Source organism: Magnolia sinica, chromosome 14, assembly GCF_029962835.1.
Source record: "Magnolia sinica isolate HGM2019 chromosome 14, MsV1, whole genome shotgun sequence".
Taxonomy (NCBI): Eukaryota; Viridiplantae; Streptophyta; class Magnoliopsida; order Magnoliales; family Magnoliaceae; genus Magnolia; species Magnolia sinica.
Window position 1 is genome coordinate 14,334,668 of NC_080586.1, and position 27,388 is coordinate 14,362,055.

The 27,388-nt window shown below is 38.5% G+C and overlaps 1 protein-coding gene across 1 annotated transcript; it reads right to left on the reverse strand.

Annotated features, from left to right (window-relative positions):
* Positions 1-9,397: 9,397 nt before the first annotated feature.
* On the reverse strand, positions 9,398-10,875 carry LOC131225656 (late embryogenesis abundant protein Lea5-like). Its single transcript, XM_058221222.1, has 2 exons — positions 10,719-10,875; positions 9,398-9,773 (listed from the first exon to the last, which is right to left on the reverse strand). The coding sequence occupies exons 1-2, from the start codon at positions 10,787-10,789 to the stop codon at positions 9,536-9,538; spliced, it is 309 nt and encodes a 102-aa protein (XP_058077205.1). The 5' UTR covers positions 10,790-10,875; the 3' UTR covers positions 9,398-9,535.
* Between the last annotated feature and the right edge of the window lie 16,513 nt (positions 10,876-27,388).

Sequence of the window (27,388 nt, forward strand, 5' to 3'; positions counted from 1 at the left end):
AACCACCGATATATGTAACGATACCAATACTACGAATAATAGGGATGTCAAAAAAATAAAATTCTTAGATTGAATAATTCAAGTCCATTATCATACAAAGTTTTCATATTTTTTTTATATATAAAAAGAGCCAAATTATCATAGGGTTGAAATGGTATATATGTCTTTCCGTTATACAAAGTGATATAATATCATACCAACGGTTTGGATCATTAGATGATAACCCATACTTAGAGGCTAAAGTCCTAATGTGTTGTATTGTAATACATCCCCAATGTATTCGAGCAAACATCTTCAGTACTTTTAAAACTCAACTTAAACTTGACCTATTTACACTCCACCTAGATTTGATCAGTTATCAATGATTCTGGTTTGGATTGAGATTTTCTTTGAACAGGTCAGATTTGAAGCCATAATATGGGTAGGTTTTTAATTTGTCAAGTGTAACCTATAGTCCAATGATCCCACGTCCGGATTATAGTAAGTTGCATCCCACTACGGATGAATTAGTGGTAAAAATAACATCAACCACAACTTAGAGACCATTTGGTAAAAATAGAAGTTCAAGCCCAAAGAACCTATCTAGGTCAGGCTTATCCTAGTCTTGTCTAGCTAGGTCAGTTATCCTGATTAGGCACGTCTGTTGTTTGTTGAAACCTATCTAGTGTGGCAAGGATAAACCTGCCTGTTGTTTGTTGAAACATTTTTGAGTTTGAATTTTCACTGAAGATTATAATCTAAGAACTCCGTACAAACATATTGGGCAAGGGTGGAGGGACATTCACAACCTCTCGGGATTTGAACATTAGACCTTCCGCTCTGATACCATGTCAAATAATCACTTTCTCTAAAAGCTGGAGCTATGAGAGGATGGTGTATAAATATATATTAAGTGACTTTAACTTATATGACATATTTTGCCCTCAAAATATAAAGAATTGGAAACAAAAGCTTTTAAGAACAAGAGAAAATATGGTAGCCTACAACCAGTTGTAGGAAATCAGCCATTACATATTTGTATATACTTATGTTTACATATTTATAACTCTCCAATCAAAATTTGAGGAAAAATACATGCATGCTTTTTGACAATGCAAATGAATCCTTAATGAAAAAATAACAACATTTTAAATTATCACATTTTAAGGGAAAAATATTCTCTTATTTTTTTTAGTATAAAAATTTGTAAAGAAAAAGAAAATTATAAAAATTGGAATAAGTCCCCTTTGCTTGTCCTTTCCAACTTATAATAACTATACTAAGATGAAACAATGGTATCCACATGGTCATGTACACGAAGCCACTCCAAGATACCAATGTCAATAGTGTCAACCTCACCTGATCTTGAAAAATTCAGACTATAAGAAACTAGCTTATTGGTTCCAACTAATAATATCTTATGATTTTAAACAACTATTGAATTGAAGTATGATAACATTTTTGGGCCTAACAGAATGACATTGTATTCTTTAATTTACATCAACTTGTGATATAGTTCTTTAAAATTCATATTTTTGTCTTTCCATCAATGAAAAAAATAAAACTGGAGAAGTGTTTGTTTCATTGTACCAATCAATAATCATCAAATAGGTCCTTCGAGGGTAGTAATTTAGGAAGCTTAATTTGTTGGAATTTCTCATCACTTGTGTCCATCCCTATTGTCGCCGATTCTTGCGAAAGCCAATCAGAGTGAGTTACGTGTGATGTGGATGGATTTGTGTGATGTATTTATACAAAGAGGATCCTACGATAGTACAACTGGAGCACATTGAGCGATGCCACGATATCTATTAAACGGTTGATTGAAGAATGATCGTGTAGAAGCGATTATAAGACAGATGGAAGGAGTAGAAGCAAAGAAGGTCATGTGGTGTTAAGCGGTTATACCAACTATCAAAACATGAGAAGGATCTAGATGGCTAGGGTAAAGATATAAATAACTAAGGAATTCAGTAGGAAGATTTTGTCTCCTACCAACCCAATCAAACCAAATATATTTTTCAATTATCCTTTTAATTACCCATCATTTTACATTCCTTGGTGTAATCATTCTGCATTTCAGCAAGTTAATTACATTCCCTAATGTGATCATTTACTTTTCACTTATTGTTTACATTCCATAGTGTAATCCATGGCGTTAATCAGGTAGTTGGTAATCTTAGCTGTAATTGGGTATACGCTTATATGTTGGATTCAATTCCCCATCCAAGAAGATGCTTCGTAGTCGTTTTCCGTGACCGACTGTAAGGATTCTTTTCCTATTTATCTTTTATCTGTACTAAAAAGTCATTTTATATGGAAGGCAAATGTGTAATCCATCATCAGAGGACGAACCCTACCCTCGTCTGATCCTATTTACATACTGAGCAAGTGGCTAAATAGGCAGCCAATCTCATTCGATCTCGGTCATATAGTATGTATCTGCCTATCTTAACGCTTGGGGTCATAGTTGTTTGATTTGAATTGAGCCGCAAATTCAATTCTAGCATGCCTGCACTTCTCATGTGACTAAATTGGAAAAACAACGAGCAACAACTTCTATATTTGGATAGGATGTATTGCGGACTCTTTGAAGCTATCATCCAATGAAAAGTCCCATATGTAAATACAGGAAAAAATGAATTGGGAAGATGAGGAAAAGTATTAATTATTGTTATGGGAAAAATGAACCGACTAAACAGAAAAAGTTAGGTCGGGACTATGCATTTCATAAGATTGAACGACAATGGAAGCGACCTAAGAAATCCAACTTCTAACCCTAGACCGAGCAAAAAACGAAGTCGGGCTCGGTATCTCATCAGCAAGTCAGTATAATCTCAGGTCGGCACATCCACTAATCTGCTCGATACCAAAAGAAGCTCGACCACTCACCAAAAGAGTCAGGTTGGCATATCCCAGGTCGATACAACCCCAAGTCGGCACAACCCACCTTCTGCCAGTCCCAACCTGATCACAACCGTATCTATCTAAGATCGTAGCCGGAGATCTAGGAAGTCGACCGCAATACGGATATGTCTGAGATCCTAGCCAAGAATCTAGGGAGGATCCGAATCCTATTACAACACACTCCTGCTAAACAGGGAGATCTCCTTTACGCCACCGCCTCTTCTCACCTATAAATAGAAGCACTTCCAATGGTGACAGGTACACACAATTCTAAGCCTAGAAACCTGACTCTCGACTAAACCTACATTCTTTAGCTTGAATTTGGCATCGGAGGGTCCCCTGCTCTAGCCAGGGTCTCTTTTGTCCATTCCTTATGCAGACATTCGAAGGACCAGGGAAGGCTAACCTGTTTTCTGCATCAATAAGTATCATCCATGAACTTGTGCCCAGTATAAATATCTCACATTCTTGATGAAAATTTAGACTTCTAATAATAGAAACTCATATGACTTAAACTCTTTCCTCAAGTGATCGAATTTAAAACCATAATCAGGTCTCATAGAAGATGGAATAGGATGTGTAAGGGTTGCAAGGTCTAGAGTTACAAGGTTGAGAATAGAAACTTGGTTGCTTCCATTGATCGCACACTCAAAATAGGCCAACCCATTACAGGAAGACACTATATGAAGACTGCTATCATCAGGATAAACCACTACCATTTTTCTTATTTTCAATTGAGTTTATTTTAATCTTTGAAAACTATAGTAGAATTTTACATTCACATGAATTAGATTGGACAATAAAAGTGATTTTATTTTTTGAATCATAAATGGAAGTGATTTTTGGCTTAGATAATAAAAGTGAGGTTATATTTTTAATCATTAATGGAAGTGATTTTTGAGTCATTGGCATAACATAAGGTGATACACTTAGTGTTAGAGGGTGGACTTTACATAAAAGTCATAATCCACCCAAGCAAATAAAAGGGAATGGGGTGGAATGATAATTGTATAAGCTCGAGCTATTTTTTTAGTACGCACACCTGACTTGGTATTGGAAAATTGAAAATAAAAATATTAAAATTAACACTAGGCCGAATCACGTATGAATACGTTGTCCTTAAAGCTTGATTTGCCCACTTCTCGATTCCTGATGGGTTACAAGAGAATTGTTTCCAGGATAAGATAAGCCTTCTCATTAAGATCTTGCGTGCAGTAATCACGAAGAGAGCTACTCAGGAACTCGCTTAACAATGTTGGTCTTTTGGCAGATTTGCTGAGTGGTCTAACTAAGTAACTTAAACATTGTTTGATCTACTCATCAATTTCTTAAAAAGAATAATGTTTAGAGAGATCGGATCGGATTCTGATTGAATCTATTGGACTTGGATGATTCTGGAGCTGGATGGTCCAGTTTATATTGCGTCTGAAGTGTGGATCGTTGCTAGGTGGTCATCAATGGTTTAGAACATTTATGAAATGTTTATGACATGTGTGAAGTGCAAAGTGCACCATCTAGTGCCACTACAACTACACAACCCATGCCCACGCCCGTGCGCGAGCGCGAGTGTGCGCGCGCGTACATGTATGCATGTGTTCTAGTGTGAACACGCAAATTGAGCATCTCATCCTCCATTTTTCCAAGTAAGAATACTACCCACTCAATCACTTATAAACAACAACTTTTCTCCCACTTTATCCGATGTGAGACTAAAGAAAATTCACTTTTCCTTTGATTTTTTCAAAATTTGTTTTAGAGTGAAAATGAAATTTTTAATTTTTATTTATTTTTAAACCAAAAATTTCAACAATTCCCCACTTGGATTTTAAAAGAAATAGTAAAAAATTCTACTAAATATAAAAGACAACTCTTATGCATAGTAAAAGATATCTTACGATTTGAATATTTTCTTAATGTAAGTATTTTAAAGTTTTGTCGAAATCCCTGGTAGACATAACTTTGAACTAGTTATTCCTAAATGACACAAACGAAGATACCATACACATAATAGCATCAGCGTTATTTGAGTTCCCTTATATTACTAACTTAACACTTTTAATGGTCATGTTCTTATCCTGTTTCATGAGTGATCCTAAGAAAACTCTAACTCTCATGAGAAGCGGAATCACTTCTATGTTCATATAAGTGAAATTCTTCTAATGTTTCCATTATTACTTAAAACACTTGTCTTATATACTGGATTTCATTAAGAGTTCCAAGACTCAACCCTCTAGTTGTATGAACTCAGACTCCGTTGTTGAGTGCATTATGCAAGTTTATTTCTTACATTCTCAAGAAACAGTTGTACCTCCTAAGGTAAATATACATCATGTTGTGAACTTGTTATCCCCTATACTCGATAGTCAACTCGCATCGGTATATCCTTCCAATAAGGTTGGAAATTTTGAGTAGAATAGCCCCATTTCTTTGGTTTCTTTTACATAATCCAGAACTCTACTTATAGCTTTCCAATGTTCTACATCAAGATTACTAATAAACCTGCTTAGTTTACTCACAGCGCATAATATATTCTATCTTGTGCATTGCATTGCTTATGTAAAGGGAGCCATCCCAACAAATAGGTGGGTGGCTCAGGTGGGCTCCATTGTGATTTTTCCGTTAAATGCACCTGGCCGTGGGGTGCATCACTCCAAAACCGCTCCATTAGTGAATGGAGTAGTCCATATGAATGGAAAAAGTATATATATGGACTACTCATATCCAAATTGTTTCTATTAGTGTAGCCCACGTGAATAATGAATAATGTACTGGTATGATTTTTAGGTCACAACCTTAATATTTGTGTGGAATTTAACAATTGGAGTGGATTTCATATAATTATCATGGTGGGCCCTATAAAAATCAAGAGTGAGTGTATCTTTCCAAATTCTTTTCTTTGGTGTGGCTTTCTAGAATCACATCTCAGACTGATTTTCTTTAATCTCTGGCCTAATATAAGATTAAATATTTAACGTTCGGATTGGATTTTAAACATCACACTGGATCACATAAAAAGTAGAGTAGCATCCCATCCAATTTACCTAAATAATTTCTGTACAGTTGGAGAGGGTTGGACTTATTTTTGGTAAGGCTTAAGTGATGCATATGCAAAATACACTCAAACCATTAAATGTGTAATCTCATTTTTATGCTCCAAATTATAATAATAATTTTTAAATAAAAAAAAACAATGAAAAGCTGACTTGTGATTTAGGTGGGGCCACACCAAAAAAAAAACAACAATCGATAGAGATGTCCGCCCTTAATTTTTATAGAGCCACCGTAACAATCATATGAAATACACTTCAACCATTAAATGCGTAACCAAAATTTAGACTCAATGCCTAAAATTCAGGCTCATCTGTGCTTCAGGATGGCCATACAAAAGAAAAGGTTTACATAGTTATCGTTGCCCAATACACTTTTTCCAATCATGTGGTCTACCTGAGCCATCCATTTTTGGACCTTTGGCATAACATAAGAGGACAGAACTAGTGACTGTGGTGGCATTTACATAAACATTACAGTGGAACCCACCCAAGCAGGTGACTCATATACTTCCGCTTCCACTTCCACGTTCGGCGTTAGAGAAGTGTAAGAAAAGGTGGTGGAATGATAATTATTTCCATTAATGAGGTGCCTTTTTGAAAAAGTACTGGAATGTCAAATGTTTTTTGTAAATATTGTTAATTTAAAGTACGGCGGCTTGACTCACACGCTTTCTTGAGTCTTAGTTGACTTGGACAATTCTGATTTCCCAAAAAGTCGCACGTGCTTTTATTTTCCCAAAAAGTCCAATTTTTCACTGATATTTAATATTTTTGGAGTATAAATAATGATGAGTTTTACTAACACATCGGAGTTTTATCTTTAGTTTATGTTGGACGTGGATTTCCTGCGAAAGCCTTTGGCAAGAACGCCGGTAGCCTAGGTGAGGCCCACCATGATGTTTGTGAGAAATCCAAGATGTCCATCCTTTTTGGGAGCTCATTTTTGGATATGGTATCAGAAATGATCCAGATCTAAGACTCAAGTGGACCACACAAAAGGAAACTATGGGGATTCAACATCCACCATTAAAACATTCGTATGGCCACAAAATTTGTGGCTAACGTTTTGTGTTTTCATTTCATTCAATTGTGAATGACCTTATAAAGGGTTTGGATGGTATGTAAACATCAAGGTGCAGCTCAAAAAGGTTTCAAGTGTAGGCATTTCTTCCCCACTGTCTCTCCTATAAGTTGACGGAGTAAATTTATCACAAGCATCATGGGTGGGCCCTAAGTTCCCAGGCAGGACCTACCTGCGAAAGTCTTTGTTAGTAAATCGGTGTCAATTTATTTTATTTTATGGAGTTTTGTGGATCTGTTTTGAAGTAGAGTTTTGACTGAATCATGGCCCAATCGAGTTTGGCTGAGTCTTGATGAAACCTCATCTCTGACTTTGAATTTTTTATTTTTTTTTTCTTTTCAAATTTTAAACTATGGTCTAAATAGAAATTAGCCCATCACCATCCCTAACCATCCATATAAAGGACCATGTTTAGGGTGCCATAATCCATCCTTGGTGGTTGCCAAACGGATGGCCTCGGTTGCTAGGGTTGTATACAAGCCAAGCCAGCTCGCTGCTGTGTGAGTGTGTGTGGGGGTGTGTGTACGTTTAAAAAAATAAAAAATAAAAAAAAAAAGAAGGAGAAGCTAGCTCAAAAAACTTGCTCAGCTCGGCTTGATCTACCTTAGGTTGGCTCAGCATGAACGGCGACTTGAGGTGAGCTACGCTTCATATGACTCAACTCGTTTTGAAAATGAGTTGAGTTCGTTTACAATAGATCTTGACTCAATTTGACTCGAACTCAACTCAACTTTATATATATATAACTTAAATCCAACCTATCTTTCCATTTTTTACTGGTTCCCTTCCTTACCTAACTTGATGCTCCCGAGCTTCAAAGTCCCTCTCTTTCTTGGCAATTAATTGAATATTTGATTTGAGAGTTGGGTCAAACGTGAGTTGGGTTAGTTGGGTCAAGTGGTTAGGTTGGATCGGGTGGCTGGGTTGATTTGGGGTGTGACTTGGTTCAGGTTATTTTTGAATCAAATGCAAGTTGGGTGGGTTAGGTTGGGTTGGAAGCATGCACGACTCCGGGTAAGTTTGTCTTGACCCGATCCATTAGCTCACTTAGAGTTTTACTCGAAATGTTTGGCAAACAAGATAAGTTCCAATGATAAGCTTGAGGCCGAGCTCATGGACGGCATGGAAGATTCAAGCCAAGCTTTGCCTACCTCAACTGGACTCAGCTATGTACAGCCCTATCGATTGCAGCCCACGTGTAGTGGGAATTATCATAAGCGGCTCATGAAAACGCAGTCTATGTAACTGAAACCATCTCGTGGGATGGGTATTTGTTAGGTGATCCTAACCATTCAATTTGTGGCCGCTAAATGAAAGGTAAAAAGTAACGAGCAATGATCCACATTCAACGTGTAAAAGTAAGAGTTCACGGTCAAGATGTACTGATTCATGCAGAATTCACGGTCAAGATGTGATGATTCTTTCTTTGATTGGTATAGAACTCATGCCATTACGGTTTTTATTTTTTAGAGAAAAAGATAAGAAAAGAGAAGAAATAAGAAGAGATAAAAGAAGCGATAATGGATTTGATTCAGTGATCCAAACCCTTCAATGTGCATTGTTATTTTTGCTTTTTTTGGCCGTTTATCAAAAGGCCAGAAATCAAAAGGTTTATTTGTCTAGTTGAGGAAGAAGAGACCTAGCTTATCCACGTCAAACCAGATCATACCAACGGCTTGGATTGCGGAACCACGGTCCCCACTTGTCAGAATTCACAGGTACCTGAGTAACTAGGTATTCCAAACTCTGTGGGGCCCACCGTGATATATATGTCTTATCCACGCCGTCCATCCATTGTATGGATTCATTTTAGGGCATGAGGCCAAAATTAAAGCATATCCAAAGCTGAGTGAACCACACCACAGGAAACCGTTGAAACCTTCCTAGGGCCAACAGTGATGTTTATTTATCATCCAACCTGTCCATATGGTCACACAGACATGGATGAATGGAAAACAAATATATCACCTTGTTCCAAAACTTCAACGGTAGTAGTTCAATTCTCACTGTTTCCTATATTGTGGTCCACTTGATCCTTGGATATGCTTCAATTTTGGGCTCATGACTTAAAATGAGCTGTAAAATTGGATGGACGGCATGGATAATACACATACATCACAGTGGGCCCCACATCCTTTACTCGGATACGCAATTAGCGCTCGAATTCAAAACACGAGGGGTACAAATTCTCGGCCAGATGACTCAATTGAGTTGACTCAGACAGGTCCAGCCGAGCCCTCCCTGGATTGTGCGAATCACATTGTCGAACAGGATCGCGTCGAAACAAGTCTGAGTTGACTCGGACGAGTCTTAAAACCAGTGCAGGTAGTGGAACGTTTCTGGAGAAAAATGGAAACTGAAAAGGGCAGAAAAGGGAGAATAAATACTCAAACATTCCTATTTCATTAAAAAAAATCGCACGATCAAAATTTCATGGAAGACATCGTACGTGTACATGAAGAATCCTAGTGCGTAAAAAGAAGTAAAATGAGAAAAATCTCCTCGTCAGGTACATAAATTACTGTTGGTGAGATTTGAATTTCTGGTTCAAGAGCAACTCTCGCAGATCGGCCGCGTCGACTTCTACAACTCGGTTGCCGGGTCTGTAGTAACCCGTTACCGGGTCGGGCACCCAAGAAGAAGAAGTGTCGGGTCCTCGGTCTTTGATCAAGCTCATCGTCACCTTCTTCTTCGTATCTTCTACTTGCTTTGAAATCCCTCTCCCCACGCTCCATGTTCCCGTCGAATATCCACGTCTGTATTTCAAAATTAAAAAATAAAATTGAGAAATTGATATTTACACCCACCGTTTTTAACATCTACAACCTTCATATCTACTTTTGGTAATAAAATAGTGCTAGTTTGTGTGCTACGGAATTCCGGAAAGTCGAGGGCTAAAAAAAGAAAATCCTCTTGTGGTGGGTGGAGATTGTTAGATGAGTCATCGCTAAAATGCGCCAGGCGCAGCTTATAGACTCCACGAGATGATTGAGGGCAATCAGAAGAAAAGAAGCGTGCTCAAAATAAAGCCGGATCACGTGCCAACGTAGGACACGTGCGAAAGGACCATACCATTCATCTATTGGTCCCCATTGAGGACATGCCCTTGCCCAAAAATCAATCCGGTCCAATCATCACATGTCACCCATTTTTGCTTTATGGAACGTGGACCAGATCCGACGGTTGATTTTCCTCGTGTGTGTGGCCAAGCTGATGAGTGGGCCAGATAGAATGTAGTGGTGATTCGCGCGAGGATAAATTGTGAGGTGAATCGCCAGGTAGTGGCCAATCATTAGGTGGGGCCCACCTGAAATATTGGTCAATCCACCAATCAGGCCGTTCATTCCTGTACGAGAATAATAGACGGTTTAGAAAGGAAACCATTGACGGCCTATATTTAACACCCAAGTATGCCCCACGTGGGAGGAATGTTCAAATAGTCCCATCTGGCACATGGCTCGAACTCTCACACGTGTGCACGAGTGGAACGATTCATCTCTTCAATCTCTTGGCCGCGATCATCCTCTCGTGTGTGTGGGAAATCTCTCCCCTGGCACGAACCACCACCGCTTTCCAGTTCCACCCCCCGCCGGCGCATCATAGAATTGTCAGGTATGTACCATCTAGAATGCGCCGAAACGGATGTTGGGGCCCAAACAAAGTATTTCAAATTTCGAATCATCACATCATACGATTCTTACCTCGTGAGAGCGAGAGTGACGCCATCGGCAATAGCAGCGAGAAGATTAGCATTCGAGAAAGAGCGAGTCATTTCAACGGCTGAGATTGTAGAATGACAAAGAAGCTATTTCTCTCTTTCTCTTGTAGAAAAACGGAAGAAGATCGTAGAGAAAAGACAAGGGGCGCTGCGTTTATATAGCGAGAGAAAGGGGAAGGGGAAGGGAAAGGGAAAGGGAAAGAGAGAGGGAAGCCGTCAAAATAGCCGTCTATGCTGGAAACTTCTACCGACTCACGGGACGTTCGGAGAACGTAACAGCGTTCGCCCTTTCGGAGAAACGGCGCTGCGAGTTCACCACAGCTCTTACGGAGGGCAAATTTGGTTTTGTGGCACCTTGATGGCCGTTCAAAAATTGTACCTAGTGTTGTACCGTAATCATGATCGTTATTGAGAAATCCAATGTCCGATAACGCATGCTATGACAAGGGAAAAATTTTGTGGAATAAAATCCTCAAGGATGTTGAGAGAGATGCTTGGAGCTTTTTACGAAATCATGTTCGACTTTATAACAAGACATGGATTAGTTAGAGAGTTGAGAGAAATCTAAAAGCAATTCAAATAGCTAAGGCAAACCAAGCGATTGATAGTTCACTCAAAATGTCAATTCCAGTAGTTGATAATTATTGAGGAGGCCGATCAAGTAATAGTGTTGTTTAAGAGGTTGATCAAGTGGTTGATAGTCATTTATGAGGTTAATTAAATAGTTAATAATCACATACGATGTCGATCAAACAGTCAAGAGTCATTTAAAAAGTTGATCAAACGATCAAAGTGAAATGTGGTCGAGTCAACAAAAAGGTTTAGAATGATTATTAAGATAAGTGACAAGTTTAAAATGAAGTTTTAAAATGAAGTCTTCAAGGCCATGTGGTGTTGAAATAGTTACAACAGTTATTAGATAGTGGGAAACATTTGAAGCCATGTAGTTCTAAAACGATTACAACAGCTATCAGAATATGCGAAGCATTCAGAGGACTTCGATTTTAGTGAAACACAAGTTCAGTGAAACAGAGGATCTCGTATTAAACTACTTAAACCTAATATATCTTTTAATTATTTATCATTTACATTCCTTAGTATAATTAATATACTTTTCTCCTAGTCAATTACATTTTTTAATGTGATCCTTTACTTTTTGTCCGCTACTTATATTCCTTAGTATAATATGTAGCATTGATCAAGTAGTTGATAATCTTAACTATAATTTAAATTAATGCTTATGCATTAAATTCAATTCTCCATTCAATAATTTATTTTGCAGCTATTCTTCGTTAATGATTGCAAGGTTTTTGTTTTCTAGGCTTTTTTTTTAATCTATATTAAAAATCATTTCGTACAGAAGGTAAATGTATAACCCATCATCATAAGACGAACCCTACTATCTAAATATCGCTTGATCTTTTCTACATATTGTGCGAGTAGTTAAATAGGTGACCGGCCTCAATCAACCTCGATCAAATGCTACGTGTTTGCCTATCTCGGTGATTAGGGTTGTTCAATTTGAATTAAACTACAAATTCAATTTTGGCACACCTTACTTGTCACGTGATAGAAACCGTAAATGGAGCTACAACGCCTATCATGCATTTATTTCACTCTAATCAAGCGGTTCAGGTAATGCCCATCCTTTTCCTAACTCATCAACTGAAAATTACAATGAGCTCGAGTCCTATTGGCCATCTAACGAACCAATGGTCAATACTCAACAAAGATTTTTTCTTTAGGTGGAAAGAGGGTCGTTGGATCAGTCCATTTTGCGGTTATGATCCATCTACGCTGCATATGGCATCTGGGCTATCAATTAGGGCCGTTCAACTTGATAAGACATTTCAATATGAAAAATTATAATTGGAGTTAAGGACAGTGAAATTGCATCACTTCATAACACAGTCCGTCGAGGGATGGGCTTACTATTTGGATGGTATGGATTGTCTTAAATGAATGCCACGTGTGCATTATTAGAGACATCACAACATGGAATACGGTGGCAAACTATCAAGCTGGCGTTCTCATTCCGCAGACCAGTCGACAATTGCCCGGTCAACGTGCTTTAGAAAACGGAGATTTACTAGAAATGGAAATCTCCGATTCTCTCTTGCGCGGAAATTGAATAAAATATTGAAACGTGGGACCACCCAAAATAGTGGTCCGTGGAATCTCCACCGCGTATATAGTCCAGCCCTCGTTTGTACAGTGGGCCCCAACGGAAATGTGCACCATGCTAAAATTGGATGAATTCGACAATCAAGCAGAGAGGTCCATGTCTGGATGGTTTGGATCTTTGGACGGATGCCAATTATGCAGTGTTGGCCCCAACCACTGATGGGAGGTAGATGAATGGTTCTGATCTGCTGGCCCATTGAAACGGACGCGGATTTCCTGCAAAAGCCTTCCGCAGGAAGTTCCTGTGCTGGGAACTTAGGTGGGGCCCACTCTGATGTTTGTGAGAAATCCTTCCCTCTATCATTTTTGTGAGTTCATTTCATGACATGATATTAAAAATGAATCCAATCCAAAACTTGAGTGAGCCCTATGAAAGGAAAATGTAGTTACGGAAATTCCTACCATTGAAACCATCCTGGGTTTAATAGTAATGTTTAGATGTCATCCATACTGTTAATAACATCATTCCTTTTTTAAAAAAAATAAAAATTAGCATGAATCAAAACTTCTATGGCCTCACAAATATTTCAACTGTAGACATTTAATTATCACATTTTCAGCTCACCTAAGCTTTGGATACGGTTCATTTTTGGTAATGTGTTTTAAAATAAACTCATAAAACGGATGGACAAGAAGGATTTCTCACAAACATCACAGTGGGCCCCACCTAAGTTCCCAACATAGGAACTTCTTGCAAGAGGCTTTCGCAGGAAATCCGCGTCCCATTAAAACACTGCCTAAGTTGCTTATGAATCGAAATGGTTATTCATGAATGGGACACGAAACCTAAGTGGAGCCCACCGTGACATTTGTAAGAAATTCACCCCGTCCATCCGTTTTTTGAGATCATTTTAAGATAAGAAGCCAAAACTGAGGCATCCACAGTCGAAATATTCATGGGGCCATAGAAGTTTTGAATCAGGCTAATATTTGGTTTTTCAATTCATCCCAGTGGGAATGAGGTTATCAACGGTATAGATGGTATATAAACATCACTGTTGACCAAGGGACGTTTCAACAGTAGAAATTTACCTACCCATTTTTTCCATTAGGGTCCGTTTGAATTCCCAAACCAATGGTAAATGCATGGGAAATGAATAATAATAATTTCCCCCGGTAATTACATCAGTAGCATTGATGCTTGATTTCACGCTGGCTCTTTTCAGCACAAAAACCGACGATGCTGTGAAATATACGTTGGGCCCACAATGATATATGTGGCTTATCCATACCGTCCATCCATTATCCCAACTGAAATTAGGGCATCATCCAAAAATATGAGGAAGATCCAAAGCTCAAGTGGGTTACACCACAGGATTTAGGAAATCAAATACCTACCCTTAAAAACTTTTTAGGGCCACTGTTTCCTTTGGTGTGGGTCACTTGAGTGTTGGATTAACCTTATTTTTTGGCTCATGCCTCAAAATGTTATGGTAGAATGGATGAACGGCACAAATACATCATATATATATATATATATATCACAATAGGGCCCACAAATTTAAACCAGTCCATTTGGACCGGTTTTCCAAACAGAAATATGCCTGAATTTTCAAACAGATGTAAAAAGTAACCATTACTCATTTACCGTGTACTTACATTATATTTGAGGTATCTCTGGCTAACAGTGAAGTGTGAACTGAGTGAAAGATACCTCTGGCTAACAGTGAGGTGTGAACTGAGAGTTGGTGTACTAACAAGCTAATAATTAAAAATAAAAATAAAATTTTTTAAAAAAAGGAAGCAACGGATATGGTTGACTTTTGGCCTCATGTTCTAAGATGAGCTAAAAAACGGATGGACGGGTTGGATTTCTAAGAGACATCACTGTGGGCTCCACGTATCCAGTGCAGGAAATCCGCATCCCTTTGGCAAGAAGTTCATGCAGTGAGAACTTTGGTGAGACCCACCATGATGTTTGTAAGAAATTTACGTCTTCCATCCGTTTCGCGAGATCATTCTAGGACATGAGGTCAAAATTGACCCAAATCCAATACTCAAGTGAGCCGCAAACGTGATGATTGAACTTCCACCGTTGAAATATTGGTAGCCAATACTCAGGTGAGCCACAAACGTGAGATTGAACTTCCACAAATATATGTAGGGCTACAGAAGTTTTAAATCAGGCTAGTATTTTTGTTTTCGGTTCATTCCAATAGTAATGTCGTTTTAAACGGTATGGTAATGTTGTTTCGAACTGTATGGATGACATGTAAACATCACTATCGGCCCAAAGATGTTTCAATGGTAAGAATTTCTCTACCCACCTTTTCCTTCGGTACAGCCTAGTTAGTCTTGGATGCTGTTTACTTTTGACCTCGAGTCTAAAATGAGCTTAAAAAGCTGATGAATGGGGCAGATTTCTCGCAAACATCAAGGTGGACCCCACTTGAGTTTCAGTGCAGGAACTTCCTGCGAAAGCTTTCGCAGGAAATCCGCGTGCTTGCCCTAAGCTTTCGCATTAAATCCGTGTCCGTTATTAGCGAACCCAAAAACGTGGCATTTCTGATCTGCCTAAGCTAAAATATCAGGTTGGCCTTGGACCCACGTGTATGTTGACTTAGCCCATGGTCATTTTTCTTTACGACCGTCCATATTTTTCATTCTCACGTGGCCCACACGATTTATGGTCCAGGGGTTTCCATGGTGGCCTACCTTATGCACGGCTCAGATCTGGCACAAATCCCATGTTTGGCAAGTGTGCGGCAAGCCGCCTCCTCAATGAAATCGGATTGCGTACTGAGTTACTCAGTACACTTTTATGGTACTGAGTAAACTCCGTTGGGCCCACTGTGAATTCACGTGGTTTATCCACACCGTCCATCCATTTTTCCAGATCATTTTAAGGGTTGAGCCCAAAATTGAAGTATATAAAAAGCTCAAGTACACTATACCACAGGTAACAGTTGAAGTATTGATTTTCACCATTGAAACCTTTCCGAGGCCCCAATGATGTTTATTTGTCATCCAAACTGTTCATGAGATCACACAGACGTTGACCCGAAGGAAAAACACAAATATCAGCTTGATCTAAAACTTTTATAGCCCTCGAGAACTTTTCAACGGTGGACTTCAATTCACACCGTTTCTGGTGGTGTGGTCTACTTGATCTTTGGATATGCTTAAAATTTGGGTTAAAGCCGTAAATTTATATTTGGCCCACTGTGAATTCACGTATTTGAATCCTGACCGTCCATTTTTTTAAAAAAATTATTTTAGGCTTACTGTGGACTAATGGATGGTTTGGTCACAAACGAATGTCCATAGATTAGGTGACAAGTGTCCATAAGGCAGTGGCAGTGAAGATTGTGACATTATATACCACATACAATCGGGCCCATGATTTGGACGTTTTGGATTGATCTACATGTTTGCTACGTATAAAGAGGACAATAAATAATCCAAACTGTTTATAAGATGGAGTGCGGATCAACGTCACTGTAAGTACCACCTCATCAATTTTTTAAATATAATAGAAAAAGTAAATTTAATAAAATCTATAACGGAGACGTTACACGGAAGCGGTTTGCGCGCTGAGTACGTAATGAGTAAAGTCTGTGGAGCCCACCGTTATCCTCATTCGTGCAATGTATCAACTCCGTTCATTTCTTTTATCATCTAATTTTAGTGTTTTGCAGAAAAAATTAATCATATCCAAGGATCAATGGACCACACCACCTGAAACAGTGTGAATTAAATTCTATCATTGAAAAGTTTTTGGGGCTTATGGAAGTTTTATATCAAGATGATATTTGTTTTTTCCATTCATCCATGTCTTTGTGATCTTATGTACAGATTGGATGAAAAATAAAAATCATTGGGGGCTTAGAAACACTTCAATGGTGAAAATCAATACTTCCACTATTTCCTTTGGTATGATCTACTTGAGCTTTTGATATACTTTAGTTTTGGGCTCAACTCCTAAAATGACCTGAAAATACGGATGGACGGCGTGGATAAACCACATGAATTCACAATGGGCTCAATAGAGTTTACTCATTACAATAAGACTCGGTACGCAATCCGACTTCATATTTTAGACGCGGATTTCCTGCCAAAGCCTTTTGCATTAAGATCCTGCGTAAGAATTCTAGATGGGCCCACTGCGACGTTTGTGATAAATCCAACCCGTTCATCCATTTTTAGATATCGTTTTAGGACATCATACCAAAACTAATGAATATACAAAACTCAAATGGGCCACACGAGAGGAAACAATGGGGATTTAGTGTCTACCGTTGAAATATTTATATGGCCACAAAAGTTTTGCATCGGTCTAATATTTTGGTGTTTTCACTTCATCCTAGTAAAAATGACATTGTATACATTTTGAATGGCATATAAACATCAAGAGGCCCAGGAAGGTTTCAACAGTAGGAATTTCTTTCTTCACTGTTTCATCTTGTGTGGCCCAGTTGAGTTTTTTATCATCCTAATTTTTTGTTACATGTCTTCGAATGAGCTCTAAAAATGGATGAATGGATTGGAATTCTTATAAACATCACAGTGGACCCCACCATACATTCAGCGCTGGAACTTCATGCAAAACTCTTTCCCCAGTGAATCCGCGTCCACGGTTTCCATTAGAAACGTATTGGCTAGTCTCCTGCCACTTGGTGCTATGTGGGCTCACCATGATGTATGTGTTTCATCCATGCCGTCCATTTATTTTTCTAGATCATTTTATGGTCTGAGACCAAAAATGAGGTATAACCCAATCTCAAGTGGATCACATTGCATGAAACAGTGTTGAATGAATGTTAACCATTAAAAACTTCTCAGGGACCATAAAAGTTTTGGATCAAGCTGATCTTTGATTTTTCCCTTCACTTGGGTCTTTATGACCAAACCAACATATTGGATGTCAAATAAACAGTACGGTGGGCCTTATGAGGACTTTAATGATGCATATCCAATCACCATTGTTTTCCTGTGGTATGGTCCATATGAGATTTATATTCCTCTCATTTTTGAGATCAACCCCTAAAATTATATGTAAAAATAGATTAACGGAATGGATGAAACACATACATCATGGTGGGGAAGTGATGTCACCCATTTATATGGGTCCCACTATGATGTATGTTTTGTATCCACACCGTCCATCCATTTGGAGAGATCATTTTAGGGCATGAGCCAAAGAATGAATCAGATCCAAAACTCGAGTGCACCCCACCATAGAAAACAGTGGAGAGAGTCATGCCTACCATTTATTACAACTGAATCAAATCCAAACCTCGTCATTTTGTCTACTGAACCTCGTCACTTTGAACCGCAACTCCGTCACTTTGTCTACTGAATCCCGTCACTTTGTACTGCAACCTCGTCACTTTGCCTAGTGAGCCCCGTCACTTTGTACTGTAACCCCGTCACTTTGTCTACTGAACTCCGTCACTTTGTACTACAACATCATTACTTTGTCTATTGTACCCCGTCACTTTATGCTACAACCTCGTCAATTTGTCTATTGTACCCCGTCATTTTGTATTGTAATCTCGTCACTTTGTCTAGTGACCCCGTCACTTTGTACTGCGACATCGTTACTTTGTCTATTGAACCCCGTTACTTTGTACTGCAACCTCGTCACTTTGTGTACTGTACCCCGTCACTTTATACTGCAACCGCGTCACTTTGTCTACTGAACCCCGTCACTTTGTCTAATGAACCTTGTCACTTTGTACTGCAACCCCGTCAATGTCTAGTGAACCTCGTCACTGTCTAATGAACCCCGTCACTTTGTCTACTGAACCCTATCACTTTGTATTACAACATCGTCACTTTGTCTACTGTACCCAGTCACTTTGTGCTGCAATCTCGTCACTTTGTCTACTATACCCCGTCACTTTGTCCAGTAACCATACTTAACCCCATCACTTTGTCCAGTAACCCTACTTAACCTCATCACTTTGTCTAGTAAAACCCCATCATAAAGTGACGGGGTACTTCACAAAGTGATGAGGTAAAGTAGACAAAGTGATGAGGTTGCAGCACAAAGTGACTGAGTACAGTAGACAAAGTGACGATGTTGCAGTACAAAGTGATGGGGTTCAATAGACAAAGTGACGGGGTTCACTAGATAGTGACGAGGTTCACTAGACAGTGATGGGGTTACAGTATAAAGTGACAGGGTTCATTAGACAAAGTGATGGGGTTCAGTAGACAAAGTGACGAGGTTGCAGTCCAAAGTGACGGGGTTCACTAGACAAAGTAACGAGATGACAGTACAAAGTGACGAGGTACAGTAGACAGAGTGACGAGGTTGTAGCACAAAGTGACGGGGTACATTAGATAAAGTAATGATGTTGCAGTACAAAGTGACGGGGTTCACTAGACAAAGTGACGAGGTTCACTATACAAAGTGACGGGATTGCAGTACAAAGTGACGGGGTTCACTAGACAAAGTGATCAGGTTGCAGTACAAAGTGATGGGGTTCAGTAGACAAAGTGACGAGGTTGTAGCATAAAGTGACGGGGTACATTAGATAAAGTAATAATGTTGTAGTACAAAGTGACGGGGTTCACTAGACAAAGTGACGAGGTTCACTATACAAAGTGACGGGATTGCAGTATAAAGTGACGGAGTTCACTAAACAAAGTGATGAGGTTGCAGTACAAAGTGACGAGGTTCAGTAGACAAAGTGACGGGGTTGCAGTATAAAGTGACGGGGTACAGTAGACAAAGTGACGAGGTTGCAATACAAAGTGACGGGTTTCAGTAAGCAAAGTGACGATGTTGTAGTACAAAGTGACGGGGTTCAGTAGACAAAGTGAAGGGGTTCACTAGACAAAGTAACGAGATTACAGTATAAAGTGACGGGGTACAGTAGACAAAGTGACGAGGTTGTAGTATAAAGTGGTGGGGTACATTAGATAAAGTAATGATGTTGCAGTACAAAGTGACGGGGTTCATTAGACAAAGTGACGAGGTTCACTATACAAAGTGACGAAATTACAGTACAAAGTGACAGGGTTCACTAGACAAAGTGATGAGGTTGCAGTACAAAGTGACGGGGTTCAGTAGACAAAGTGACGAGGTTGTAGCATAAAGTGACGGGGTACATTAGATAAAGTAATGATGTTGTAGTACAAAGTGACGGGGTTCACTAGACAAAGTGACGAGGTTCACTATATAAAGTGACCGCATTGCGGTACAAAGTGACGGGGTTCACTAGACAAAGTGATGAGGTTGCAGTACAAAGTGACGGGGTTCAGTAGACAAAGTGACGGGGTACAGTAGATAAAGTGACGAGGTTGCAATACAAAGTGACGGGTTTCAGTAGACAAAGTGACGATGTTGCAGTACAAAGTGACGGGGTTCAGTAGACAAAGTGACGGGGTTCACTAGACAAAGTAACGAGATTGTAGTACAAAGTGACGGGGTACAGTAGACAAAGTGACGAGGTTGTAGCATAAAGTGACGGGGTACATTAGATAAAGTAACGATGTTGCAGTACAAAGTGACGGGGTTTACTAGACAAAGTGACGAGGTTCACTATACAAAGTGACGAGATTGCAGTACAAAGTGACAGGGTTCACTAGACAAAGTGATGAGGTTGCAGTACAAAGTGACGGGGTTCAGTAGACAAAGTGACGGGGTTGCAGTACAAAGTGACGGGGTACAGTAGACAAAGTGACGAGGTTGCAATACAAAGTGACGGGGTTCAGTAGACAAAGTGACGAGGTTGTAGTACAAAGTGACGGGATTCACTAGACAAAGTAACGAGATTGCAGCACAAAGTGACGGGGTACAGTAGACAAAGTGACGAGGTTGTAGCATAAAGTGACGTGATACATTAGCCAAAGTGACGATGTTGTAGTACAAAGTGACAAAGTTCAATAGACAAAGTGACGGGGTTGCAGTACAAAATGACGAAGTTCACTAGACAAATTAACGAGATTGTAGCATAAAGTGACGGGGTACAGTAGACAGTAGCATAAAGTGACGAGATACATTAGACAAAGTGACGATGTTGCAGTACAAAGTGACGGAGTTCAGTAGACAAAGTGAGGGGTTTGCAGTACAAAGTGATGGGGTTCAGTAGACAAAGTGACAGAGTTGCAATACAAAGTGACGAAGTTCACTAGACAAAGTGACGAGGTTGCTGTACAAAGTGACGAGGTTCAATAAATAAAGTGATGGGGTTGCAGTACAAAGTGACGGGGTTCAGTAGATAAAGTGACGAAGTTTGGATTGGATTCAATCGTAATAAATGGTGGGCGTGACTCTCTCCACTGTTTTCTGTAGTGGGGTTCACTCGAGTTTTGGATCTGATTCATTCTTTGGCTCATGCCCTAAAATGATCTCTCCAAATGGATGGACGGTGTGGATACAAAACATACATCATAGTGGGACCCATATAAATGGGTGACATCACTTCCTCACCATGATGTATGTGTTTCATCCTTTCCGTTAATCTATTTTACATATAATTTTAGGGGTTGATCCCAAAAATGAGAGGGATATAAATCTCATATGGACCACACCACAAGAAAACAATGGTGATTGGATATCCATCATTAAAGTCCTCCTAAGGCCCACCGTACTGTTTATTTGACATTCAATCTGTTGGTTTGGTCATAAAGACCCAGGTGAAGGGAAAAAACAAAGATCAGCTTGATCCAAAACTTTTGTGGTCCCCAAATTTTTTTTAATGGTCAACGTTCATTCAACACTGTTTCATGAAATGTGGTCCACTTGAGATTGGGTTATACCTCATTTTTTGTCTCAGACCATAAAATAATCTAGAAAAATAGATGGACAGCATGGATGAAACACATACATCATGGTGGGCTCACATAGCACCAAGTGGTAGGGGAGTAGCCAATAGGTTTCCAATGGAAACTTTGCGGATTCACTAGGGAAAGGCTTTTGCATGAAGTTCCAGCACTAGGATGTATGGTGGGGTCCACCTTAATGTTTATACGAATTCCAATCCATTCATCTATTTTTAGAGCTCATTTTAAGACATGTAACCAAAAATTAGGATGATCAAAAACTCAACTGGGCCATACAAGATGAAACAGTGGAGAAAGAAATTCCTACTGTTGAAACCTTCCTGGGCCTCTTGATGTTTGTATGCCATCCAAACTATTTATAAGGTCATTTTTACTAGGATGAAGTGAAAACACCGAAATATTAGACTGATGCAAAACTTTTGTGGCAATATAAATATTTCAACGGTGGACACTAAATCCCCATTGTTTCCTCTCGTGTGGCCCATTTGAGTTTTGTATATTCATTAGTTTCGGTATGATGTCCTAAAATGATATCCAAAAATGGATGAACGGGTTGGATTTATTACAAATGTCATAGTGGGCCCATCCGAAATCCTTGCGCAGGGATCTTACTGCAAAAGGCTTTGACAGGAAATCTGTATCTAACGTGAAATCAGATTGCGTACCGAGTCTTATTGTACTGAGGAAACTCTATTGAGTCCAATGTGAATTCATGTAGTTTATCCATGTCGTCCATCTATTTTTTCAAATCATTTTAGGAGTTGAGTCCAAAAATGAAGTATATCAAGAGCTCAAGTAGACCGTACCAAAGGAAATACTAGAAGTATTGATTTTCACCATTGAAGTGTTTCTAAGCCCCCAGTGAATTTTATTTTCCATCCAAACTGTTCATACGATCACAAAGACATGAATGAATGGAAAAAACAAATATCATCTTGATATAAAACTTCGGTGGGCCCCAAAAACTTTCCAACGGTGGAATTCAATTCACACTGTTTCAAGTAGTGTAGTCCACTTGATCTTTGAATATGATTAATTTTTGTTCTAAAACCTTAAAATTAGTTGATAAAAGAGATGGATGGAGTTGATATACTGCACGAATGACAATGACGGTGGGCTCCACACACTTTACTCATTACGCTGCAAACCGCTTCCGTTAAATGTCTCCTTTATAGTTTTTATTAAATGTACTTTTTTAATATATTTAAAAAATTGATGAGGTGGCACTTGCAGTGACGTTGACCAATGAAAACGCTCGAGGCAGGGAGTTCCTGCCTCCGGGAGGCAGAGGATCCGCACTCTTATAAGATGTAGTACCCTAACATTGAACGAGTGCATCTAGGAAATCACAGAGAGGAATTTGAAACTTGAAAAATGAGTTGTTGGGTTAAGACGGTGGCTTTTGAATTTCAGCTTTGTATGTATGCCTAGGATTTTCCACAAGGGTGTATATCGGCCACTAACAGACCTCAGCTCAAACTCGGTCCTCGAGCCTGACTGGCCAGCTTGGCTTGGTTCGGTCAGCAGCTCAGGCTAGTTCGAGCCAAGATCGAGCCAAGTTCACCTATGCAGCATTTTCACAAACACCTGGATTGCACCTTCAAAATCCCACTGTATGTAAAACAACAACAACGGTTTTATATATATTTTATCAAACACCTTCTAAGCAACATAAAAATAAAGTAAAAAATGGTATTTGTTTCATATACATACATTCCTTACCACCAGCCACACTTCGTTGAGTCATTTCATCAAACACTTGGTGAGTAACATCAATATCAAAGTAACCAAGTCACCGAGTTCGATTCAAACTAGGTTCGATCCGAGTCGAGTCGAGCTGGGGCCGGCTTGAACTCATTTTCGAGCTAAAAAAATCAGCTCGAACTCCGCTTTGAACCGAGTCGAGTCGAGCGAGCTAACCGAGCTATCTCAGTTCATGTACACCCTTAATTTTCCATGCGGCCATCTGCTTAAAAAAATAAAATAATAATAATAATAATCGCCCCCTTATTCTAAATACATTCATACTGCTGCTTTTGTGGCTCTGACTGGCAGCTTCTTAACAGATATCCTTAGTTATACCTCAAAACGATAGTCCTATCTCTAGTTAACCAGAATTTTCACTTTTTTACTCGTTTACACTAAAATTACAATTCTAGTTAGAATTTGGATCCTCCATTTGTCACAACAGGAAATTTTTGTTTGTTACAATGTGATTGGGCCACATTATCATCACATTATGTATTTAATGCAGTTGTGATGACAATGTCCATAATTATGTGGACCAATCATAATATAGAAAAAAAATTTATGGCAAATAAAGGTTCAAGATCCTTTGGCTTATAGTTGATAAACAATAATTAGAGCAGGTGGAGTTGTTTATGCCTAACCTGATCGTGCCGGATCTCAAGGATTCTTATTGACAGCTTCCTAATAAAAATCACTCATGTGTTATAGCCTACAATGATAGTCTTATCTATGGTCAACCATAAGTTTCACTTGTTTATCTCTATGCAGGGTTTGTCAAAATGACGATCATGCCTATAATTGACAAACAATAACTAAGGCTGGTGAAGTTATTTATACCTAATTCTAATTGCATCAAACTTGGCAAGTCAAATGATATTATGTGGCAATTAAATCTCAATAAGTGACAAATAAAAAATCTTTTTGAATACCTTGACTGCGAAATGTGATTAGGATCTAAAAAGTCATGAGTAGTGTAAAAGGGATAAGTCTAGTTGACTACTACCATAGTAGACATGTTGTGTATCTCACTCATGTGGTAGAGCCAATGATTTTCTATAATAGTTGTATGATTGAAAAATGGGTATCGACTGAAACACACTCCCTGTAAGTGACAAATTAGGGCGATGAACCATAATCTCACAAGAGGAAGTTGTAATGGCCGAAACCGCTTAAAGAACGGAGTAACAACAAATCACACCTCGAAAATTGAGCATCCGAGTAATATTACTAAGACCCGAATCCGAAGATCATGAGATTAATTTAATAAAATCCAATAGAACCTATATAGTTCCATCCATTCCAATAGATATACAAAGCCATCTAAAGGAAACATTATTAAAATAATTCTCATGAATGTAATGTCCACTGTTTAATCCTCACTTCTTTCATAATTTTCTATTATATTGATATTCAAATTTAAACTAAAACTGGTGAACAAAATAAAATTAAAATCCAAACTAAACCTAATTAACATAAACTAGTAGTAGAGGAGCTTTCTCGAAATACTCCAACTTTGCATCTATAAAATTTTTAATGGGTGAGCATGAAAGTCCAATAGGATCATATCATACATTTGTATTGAGATTTGCAAATTTATTTAAGACACAAATCACAATGTATACATTAATTATAAAATATTTAATTGAGGAACATACAATGTAATTCTCATATAGTAATAAAACGACGAATACAATGCTCATGAATCAAAACTCAATAATATCAATTCTACTTAAAAATTTTGAGGAGTAATTTAAGACAGAGCACCCATGAATATATTTTTAAGACAACTCGAGGACAAAGTACCTGTGCAATCGATCTTTTATGAATAATCTAGAGCAAAACACTCATATTGTGAATCTTTTAGGGAGAATCCCAAGATAGAGCACTCATATTATGGATCTTTTAAGGAGAATCCCAAGAAAGAACACCCATGATATGGATCTTTTAGAAATTCCTAGGTATAGCATTTGTGAATATACTTTTAGGGAAACTAAGGCATATCACTTATGCAATGGATCTTTTAGGGAGAATCCTAAGCAGATTATCTGTGAATATACTTTTAGGGAAACAAAGGCAGAGCACCTATACAGTAGATCTTTTAGGTAGAATCCTAAGGCAAAGTACATGTTCAGTAGATCCTTTAGGGAGAATCCAAAGGTAGAGCACCTTAAATCTTTTAGAGATAAACCCAAGGTAGAGTAGAACTTGCATGGAATAGGATACCATGACACACCAAAGCTTGGCGAAGCTAAAGAATGATGGTTATGTCCTAAATGGAGTGATTAAGACCAAATAAAATTTTCACATTTTAAAAATAATTGCCTACTTAAACTAATATGCAAATTAAATTATATAAGGTAATTAACTTTAAGGCTTCTAGGCCTATAGATGGTCCAAGAAGTAAGTAGTTTATAAATGATAGTGTACATGTGTGTGGGATGTGCTATCTATCAATTCCTTACATTCATCTAATCATGCATACATATGATTAAACATTCATCACATAAGTATAATTAAACAAGTGCACAAAGATAATCCCAAACACAAGCATGTATAGTGGTTTGGTTTCCCTACTTCACTCCCGGTGAACACACTCAACCCATGAGTATACCACATTTCAATATCGGGTTTTACATCAGTTCACCTCTAACCTTTACAATCTTACACAAGGATCAGCTCCCGCAAGAGACTCTATGCGATTTTATATAGGCTTACCACAAACCTCGGTCCTACACAAAAATCTACTGATATACACTCTCGTCGGAGGTTCCTATAAGAAACTTTAATTGGTTTTCTATTGGCTAACCAATAACCTCGGTCCTAATTCAAGAACTTACATTTGCTCCTGCTGGAGGCTCCCTCGGAGACTAACATGTATATACCCGTATCCGATGTCCTACACAAAAACTTGGATTTAGGTCCTACATAAGAACTAATGTCTTAAACAAGAACCTAATTGAGTTTGGCAATTCAAACTCTTACACTCAAGATTAATGGCGAAAGATATAAAACCAGACTTGTTGTTAAGGGTTTTAACTAACGTGAAGGTATTGATTTTAAGGTGACATTCTCACCAGTATTTAAGAAAGACTCATTCATGATCATAATAGCTCTTGTGATTCATATGGATTTGGATCTATTTCAAATAGATAATAAAGACTGTATTTGTCAATGGAGATCTAAACGAGAACGTATATATGTTGCAATTTAAAGGTTCCATAACCGATGGCTTAAAATATATGGTTTGTAAACTAAAGAAATCTATTTATGGGTTGAAACAGGAAATACGACAATGATACCTGAAGTTTCATTAAGTGATTTTCTCATATAGTTTTGTAGAAAACACTGCAAACGAGTGTATCTACGTTAAAATCAGTGGGAGTAAGTTCATCATATTAGTTTTGTATGTTAATGACATTTTGTTGGATAGCAAGGACGCAAGAATGTTAAGCGATACCAAGAAATTCATATCTCAAAGATTTGAGATGAAGGATCTTGGTGATGCCTTTTATGTGATCGACATTGAGATACGCCGTGACAAATTACATGGATTGCTTAGCCTGTTACAAAGAACCTATCTTAATAGGCTACTTGAATTGTATGGCATGCAAAACTGTGTTCCTAGACAATCGCCCATTATAAATGGTGATAAATTCGACTAATTCCAATATCCTAAGAATGATTTGGAAAAGAATTGGATGAAGGATTTTCTATATGCATCGGTAGTATGGAGCATCATGTATGCTCAAGTCTGCATGTAACAAGATATTGCATTTACCATTGGAATGTTGGGCAAGTATTTGTCTAATCCGGGAATGCAGTATTAGATAGCTACAAAGAATGTGTTACGCTATCTAAAAAGAACAAAGGACTTCGGACTCACATGCAAAAGGTCTGATCATTTAGAGTTGGTTGGATACTCAGACGTAGATTATGTTGGCTGCGTTAATACAAAAAAGTCCACCTCAGGCTACATCTTCATGA

Excerpts from the sequence above, each read along its gene's own strand:
- LOC131225656 (XM_058221222.1), bottom strand. The coding sequence starts at position 10,789 with ATGACTCGCTCTTTCTCGAATGCTAATCTTCTCGCTGCTATTGCCGAT. Across the intron at positions 9,774-10,718 it reads GTCACTCTCGCTCTCACGAG|ACGTGGATATTCGACGGGAA; the intron begins GTAAGAATCGTA and ends TTTGAAATACAG.